The sequence below is a fragment of the Coregonus clupeaformis genome, unplaced genomic scaffold, assembly GCF_020615455.1.
Source record: "Coregonus clupeaformis isolate EN_2021a unplaced genomic scaffold, ASM2061545v1 scaf6306, whole genome shotgun sequence".
NCBI classification, from domain to species: Eukaryota; Metazoa; Chordata; class Actinopteri; order Salmoniformes; family Salmonidae; genus Coregonus; species Coregonus clupeaformis.
In genome coordinates this window covers 1-8188 of record NW_025539760.1, presented here as the reverse complement: position 1 = coordinate 8188, position 8188 = coordinate 1, and the positions used below count along the sequence as shown (strand labels likewise).

The 8188-nt window shown below is 40.2% G+C and overlaps 1 protein-coding gene across 1 annotated transcript; it reads right to left on the bottom strand.

Annotated features, from left to right (window-relative positions):
• Positions 1–880: 880 nt before the first annotated feature.
• LOC123490995 (acidic leucine-rich nuclear phosphoprotein 32 family member B-like) lies at positions 881–7576 on the bottom strand (the record flags this gene model as incomplete). Its single annotated transcript, XM_045220791.1, is given in 2 exon segments — positions 881–1862; positions 7478–7576. Coding segments are annotated over 2 exon segments (113 nt in total), but the record flags the coding sequence as incomplete, so codon positions are not given.
• Positions 7577–8188: the final 612 nt, after the last annotated feature.

Genomic DNA, 8188 nt, shown 5'->3' with positions numbered 1-8188 from the left:
GTTCTTGTGATCATTTTGACCCCACGGGGTGAGATCTTGCGTGGAGCCCCAGATCGAGGGAGATTATCAGTGGTCTTGTATGTCTTCCATTTCCTAATAATTGCTCCCACAGGTGATTTCTTCAAACCAAGCTGCTTACCTATTGCAGATTCAGTCTTCCCAGCCTGGTGCAGGTCTACAATTGTGTTTCTGGTGTCCTTTGACAGCTCTTTGGTCTTGGCCATAGTGGAGTTTGGAGTGTGACTGTTTGAGGTTGTGGACAGGTGTCTTTTATACTGATAACAAGTTCAAACAGGTGCCATTAATACAGGTAACGAGTGGAGGACAGAGGAGCCTCTTAAAAAGAAGTTACAGGTCTGTGAGAGCCAGAAATCTTGCTTGTTTGTAGGTGACCAAATACTAATTTTCCACCATAATTTGCAAATAAATTCATTAAAAATCCTACAATGTGATTTTCTGGATTTTTTTTTTCAATTTGTCTGTCATAGTTGACGTGTACCTATGATGAAAATTACAGGCCTCTCTCATCTTTTTAAGTGGGAGAACTTGCACAATTGGTGGCTGATTAAATACTTGTTTTCCCCACTGTACATTACACCGGTTTTAAGGTCTCACTGGCTGCCTGTGAGTTTTAGAATTAATTTAAAGATTATTCTATTGGTTTTTAAATCAATCCACGATTGTGCCCAGCCTCTGGAATAGCCAGAGAACCTGAGGGGGAACGAAACTGTGGACATATTTAAAAGAGATTTTAAGAAACACCATTTTAGCTTTGCTTTTCCTCAGGGAGCTTTTTTAGTCGTTCATTTTCTTTTGTTATTCTTTAGTTTTTTATCTTATGTTTGTTGTGTAAATATTTCATTTTCATTTTTTTGTTCATTTTTTTCTTCTTCTGTAAAGCACATTGATTGAAATGTGCTGTATAAATAAATCTTGATTTGATGTGAATTTAGGTAATGTGATCCTGAAAATATATTTCCACAATGGCAACAGGTTCTCTAACTGGGTAAAATTATTTCCACACTGGGAGCAATTGTGTGGTTTTTCCCCTGTGTGTGTAATTGTGTGGTTTTTTCCCCTGTGTGGGTCCTTTTATGTGATTTTAGGTCATATGATCGTGCATATCTCTTTCCACACAGGGTGCAATGGTAACGTTTCTCCCCTGTGTGCGTCCTCTCATGCGCCTTCATGTTATCTAACAACCTAAATAATTTTCCACAATGGGAACAGGGGTAAGGCTTCTCTCCAGAGTGTATTTTCTTATGTTTGTTAAGGTTCCCTAAATGCAAAAAACACTTTCCACACTGGGAGCAACTGTGTGGTTTTTCCCCTGTGTGCGTCCTCTCATGTGATTTTAGGTCATGTGATCGTAAAAAACTAATTCCACACTGTGAGCAATGGTAAGATTTCTCCCCTGTATGTGTCCGCTCATGCTTTATTAGGTCCGATGATGTTGAAAATCTCTTTCCACACTTGGAGCAGTGGTAAGGCTTTTCTCCTGTGTGTTTCTTCTCATGATCTTTCAGGTTCCCTAACTTGGTAAAATCCTTTCCACACAGGGAGCAATGGTAAGGTTTCTCCCCTGTGTGTGTCCTCTCATGCGACTTCAGGTTATCTGACAACCTAAAATTCTTTCCACAGTGGGAACAGGAGTAAGGCTTCTCTCCAGAGTGTATTCTCTTATGTTTGTTCAGGTTCCCTAAATGGGAAAAAAGCTTTCCACACTGGGAGCAATTGTGTGGTTTTTCCCCAGTGTGTGTCCTCTCATGTGATTTTAGGTCATGTGATCGTGAGAATCTCTTTCCACACTGGGAGCATTGGAAGGGCTTTTCTCCTGTGTGTTTCCTTTCATGCTCTTTTAGCTTCCATAACCACTTAAAACTCATATTACACTGGGAGCAGTGGTGTGGCATCGCTGGATTAGGCGTCTCTGGGTCTGGTTCCCCTGAAGGACTCTTACTGCTGTCAGAGGGAGAGTCTGGTCTCTCTCCTGCCAAAGACAAAAACAGAGTATTTAGTTAAACAGAGAGACCTGAATGAAACCTCCATGATAAAACTGTTTTCCTATGAGGTTGAATCCAGACTAGATCCCTCATTATTTAACAAAATGTGGATCCTGGATGCTGATTGGTTGATAGCTGTTAGTTATTCACGTTAATCCCGGGTAATGCCTGTTAACAGTTCCATTTGAATTATCCCTACACATCCACTGTCCCACAGCCCTGCCAGGCAATTCATAAACTAATCTCCACTAGAAAGAATCATCTAGACATTATCACCCCATGCTTCTAGCCTAGCATTTGGTTTGTATAGAACTTATTTTGGTTATTTACTACTGAATATAAATATATGGAACATGTTTATATATTTATATGGAATCGCTTTAATTACTATAATGACACCTAGTGGCCAATTTTTGGTTTGCTACTAGAATGGGACATAAGGGGTTAAGTTAAGATGGGGCTAGAATGGTACATAAGGGGTTAAGTTAAGATGGGGCTAGAATGGTACATAAGGGGTTAAGTTAAGATGGGGCTAGAATGGTACATAAGGGGTTAAGTTAAGATGGGTCTAGAATGGTACATAAGGGGTTAAATTAAGATGGGTCTAGAATGGGACATACGGGGTTAAGTTAAGATGGGTCTAGAATGGTACATACGGGGTTAAGTTAAGATGGGTCTAGAATGGTACATAAGGGGTTAAGTTAAGATGGAGCTAGAATGGTACATAAGGGGTTAAGTTAAGATGGGGCTAGAATGGTACATAAGGGGTTAAGTTAAGATGGGGCTAGAATGGTACATAAGGGGTTAAGTTAAGATGGGGCTAGAATGGTACATAAGGGGTTAAGTTAAGATGGGGCTAGAATGGTACATAAGGGGTTAAGTTAAGATGGGGCAAGAATGGTACATAAGGGGTTAAGATGGGGCTAGAATGGTACATAAGGGGTTAAGTTAAGATGGGTCTAGAATGGTACATAAGGGGTTAAGTTAAGATGGGGCTAGAATGATTTATACCTCTTCACTTCATGATTTATACCTTTGGATTTACCGTTTATTTCACCCTGATCATTTTAGTGCCCTTTTTGAGTTAGTTTTACCATCAATATCAACTGGGACCTGTTTTACCATCATTATCAATTGATCAACCAGTGTGTTTGGCTAGAAACTATGCCAATAGAATGAACAACCAGAGTGCTTGGTTAGAAACTAAACCAACAGAATGAACAACCAGTGTGCTTGGTTAGAAACTAAACCAATAGCGACTTACAGGAGCAATTAGGGTTAAGTGCCTTGCTCAAGGGCACGTCGGCAGATTTTTCACCGTCTCGGCTCGGGGATTAGAACCAGCGACTACAATGTGCGAACCCCCCGCCCAATCACCCATCATGTTTTTTTGTTTGTATTGTGCATGAAGAAATATGGAAAGTAAATCGTTCACCAAGAAACAAGCGTTAGACGAGACTTTGGGGCGGCAGGTAGCTTAGTGGTTAAGAGCGTTGTGCCAGTAACCGAAAGGTTAGTAGGTTATGACACATAATCACTCATATACTGTAAATGTCTCCAAAGTGTGTTGTGACATTCTACTGCTTTTAGCTGAGTGTCCTGAACCCATAAACATAAAGCACTGGATTATCCTATACAGCTGAACCCATAACCATAAAGCACTGGATTATCCTATACAGCTGAACCCATAAACATAAAGCACTGGATTATCCTATACAGCTGAACCCATAACCATAAAGCACTGGATTATCCTATACAGCTGAACCCATAACCATAAAGCACTGGATTATCCTATACAGCTGAACCCATAACCATAAAGCACTGGATTATCCTATACAGCTGAACCCATAACCATAAAGCACTGGATTATCCTATACAGCTGAACCCATAACCATAAAGCACTGGATTATCCTATACAGCTGAACCCATAACCATAAAGCACTGGATTATCCTATACAGCTGAACCCATAACCATAAAGCACTGGATTATCCTATACAGCTGAACCCATAACCATAAAGCACTGGATTATCCTATACAGCTGAACCCATAACCATAAAGCACTGGATTATCCTATACAGCTGAACCCATAACCATAAAGCACTGGATTATCCTATACAGCTGAACCGTAACCATAAAGCACTGGATTATCCTATACAGCTGAACCCATATCCATAAAGCACTGGATTATCCTATACAGCTGAACCCATAACCATAAAGCACTGGATTATCCTATACAGCTGAACCCATAACCATAAAGCACTGGATTATCCTATACAGCTGAACCCATAACCATAAAGCACTGGATTATCCTATACAGCTGAACCCATAACCATAAAGCACTGGATTATCCTATACAGCTGAACCCATAACCATAATGGATTATCCTATACAGCTGAACCCATAACCATAAAGCACTGGATTATCCTATACAGCTGAACCCATAACCATAATGGATTATCCTATACAGCTGAACCCATAACCATAATGGATTATCCTATACAGCTGAACCCTTAACCATAAAGCACTGGATTATCCTATACAGCTGAACCATAACCATAAAGCACTGGATTATCCTATACAGCTGAACCATAACCATAAAGCACTGGATTATCCTATACAGCTGAACCGTAACCATAAAGCACTGGATTATCCTATAGAGCTGAACCATAACCATAAAGCACTGGATTATCTGCTAAACTGCTAACTGACTATACACTGTAATGTTACTGTATGATTATAGCGGGTTTACTCACGCGTTAGTTCTTAGATATGTTGACTAGGACGTTACTTTAGCTAATATGGGGACAACGATGTAGGCTGTGTAGCGGTTTGGCTTGGAAAGGTTTTTCTGCCTGGTCACATACAGCTGATGTGTTGTGCATTGAAGTCCACAAGAGAAGGGAAGAGGTGAGAGGAGGAGAGCGCGTAGATGTGAGAAGGAACTATACCATGAGCAAAGTGATCATGTGTTTGTATGCGGCTGCTATGAAAGGGATCATGCTGTTTGTATGCGGCTGCTATGAAAGTGATCATGCTGTTTGTATGTGGCTGCTATGAAAGGGAACTGTGTGTGCGGGTGATCAGGGGTGTGTTCATTCCGATGATTCTGTTGAAAGATTCTCGTTTGCAACTGATGGACTAATGATTACACCCTAGACCAGCTAGACATAGACAAGTGTGTGCAAGGCGGTATTGAATGGTGTCACTGTCACCTTAAATTAAATTAGCAAAACTTCTAAAAACATGTAACAAATAATTTAATTTATTTTGAATACAGGTTGTAACAACCAAATTGTGGAATAAGTCAAGGGGTATGAATACCATCTGAAGGCACTAGAAAATGACTAAAGAAGCAAACTAATTAAAATATAAAGGTCAAAGGCTCTCAAACCCTCTCCTTGTGTTCTGACTGACATTTTGTGTCATCAACCTTCCAGCCATCCACTCACCCAATCAGAAGACCTATCCTGATGTTCTGACTGACACGTTGTGTTATCAACCTTCCAGCCATCCACTCACCCAATCAGAAGACCTCTCCTGATGTTCTGACTGACACGTTGTGTTATCAACCATCCAGCCATCCATTCACCCACTCAGACCTCTCCTGATGTTCTGACTGACACGTTGTGTTATCAACCTTCCAGCCATCCATTCACCCAATCAGACCTCTCCTGATGTTCTGACTGACACGTTGTGTTATCAACCTTCCAGCCATCCATTCACCCAATCAGACCTCTCCTGATGTTCTGACTGACACGTTGTGTTATCAACCTTCCAGCCATCCATTCACCCAATCAGAAGAGCTCATTTCTGGAAGTCCATAGATGTATATAATGAATGTCCTCTAGTGGCTAACACGGTTTTAAAATACTCATTTTATTTTTATTCAGATAAAAATGTTGCATTAAATCAAATGTGTTTTACAAATCAGCAGCGGTGTTGTCTCCGACATGGTGGAATAATACTGATGGGAACATTCATGAGGTAGTGAATGTTTTTCATGTTAACAACTTATCAGATCATCATCATCACATGACATGTGCATACAGCTTTAGCTTGGAGACTAGTACACAAATTAACTCAATGAAACCAAACAAACTACATTTCATGAGGTTTCAAGGTTAGAATCAAGAAATACACACAATATTCATCCAATTAACAATTTACATTTTAAAATAACCAAATCATATAATAAAACATCTAAAAAAGGTTCATACTTGTATCCAATATATCAAAATGTAGAATCAAAACAAAATACATATTTTAAAATTGTAATCTGATTTTAGACATAATATGTCTCCAGAGGAAATAACTAAAATAGCCTATTCTTGAGTAAGATTTCATATAAACAATATGATTTAATGTGGCATAAAACAGTAGTCAAACATCAGCCTCTCTATTCTGTCATGTGATTTCAGGTCCTCTGTCCGGGAAAATGTCTTTCCACAATTAGGTTCCCTGACTAAAACTCTTTCCAAACTGTGAGCTTTATCCTCCCCTGTGTGTGTGTATGTCCACGTGCCTTTTCAGGTTTCCTAACTGGGTTTAAACTCTTTCCACACTGGGAGAAATTGCATGATTTGGCCCCTGTGTGTCCTCGCATGATCTTATATGTTCCCTAAATTGGTCAACTCCTTTCCACGGGGACCGTGGTAAGATGTGTGTGTCCTCTCATGCTCCTTAAGGTTATTTAACAACCTGAAATTCATTAGGCAATGGGAACATGGGTAAGGCTTCACTCCAGAGTGTATTCTATTCTTATGTTTGTTCAGGCTCCCTAAATGGGTAAAATCCTTTCCACACAGGGAGCAATGGTAAGGTTTCTCCCCTGTGTGTGTCCTCTCATGTGATTTTAGGTCCTGTGAGCGTGAAAATCTCTTTCCACAATGTGCACAGGGGTAAGGCTTTTCTCCAGAGTGTATTCTCTTATGTTTGTTCAGGCTCCCTAACTGCGTAAAACTCTTTCCACACTGGGAGCAGTGGTGAAGTTTCTCCCCTGTGTGTGTCCTCTCGTGTGATTTTAGTTCCTGTGATTGTGAAAATCTCTTTCCACACTGGGAACATTGGAAAAGCTTTTCTGCAGTGTGTTTCTTTTCATGCTCTTTTAGGTTAGCCAACTGGGTAAAACTCTTTCTACACATGGAGCAATGGTAAGGTTTCTCCCCCGTGTGTGTCCTCTCGTGTTCCTTCAGCTTATCTAACAACCTAAAATTCTTTCCACAGTGGGAACAGTGGTAAGGCTTTTCTCCTGTGTGTATTCTATTATGTTTGTTCAGGCTCCATAACTGGGTAAAACACTTTCCACACTGGGAGCAGAGAAAAGGTTTCTCCCCTGTATGTGTCCTCTGATGTATTTTTAGGTTCTGTGATCTCGAAAATCTCTTTGCACACTGGGAGCAGTGGAAAGGCTTTTCTCCTGTGTGTTTCCTCTCATGCTCTTTTAGGTTCCATGACCACTTAAAACTCATATTACACTGGGAGCAGTGGTGGCGTCTCACTGGTTTGGGAGTCTCTGGGTCTGGTTCCCCTGAAGGACTCTTACTGCTGTCAGAGTGAGAGTCTGGTCTCTCTCCTGCCAAAGACAGAGTATTTAGTTAAACAGAGAGACCTGAATGAAACCTCCACATGATAAAACTGTCTTCCTATTAGGTGTAATCTAGACTAGATCCCTCATTATAAAACCGTACATTTGGATCCTGGATGGCGATTGGTTAATAGCTGTTAGTTATTCACAATACTACCTGGGTAATGGCTGTTAACAGTTCCATTTGAATTATCCCACAGCCCTGCCAGGCAAGTCATCAACTACCTAAAAAAGCATCTCAAAATTATTACCCCACGCTCCTAGTCTAGCATTTGATTTGTATAGAACTTATTCTGGTGATTTATTATTCAATAGAAATGTATAGAAAATATGTACAGTGGGGAGAACAAGTATTTGATACACTGCCAATTTTGCAGGTTTTCCTACTTACAAAGCATGTAGAGGTCTGTAATTTTTATCATAGGTACACTTCAACTGTGAGAGACGGAATCTAAAACAAAAATCCAGAAAATCACATTGTATTTTGATGTAACAGTTTGTAACAGTTGATGTTGAGATGTGTCTGTTACTTGAACTCTGTGAAGCATTTATTTGGGCTGCAATTTCTGAGGCTGGTAACTCTAATGAACTTATCCTCTG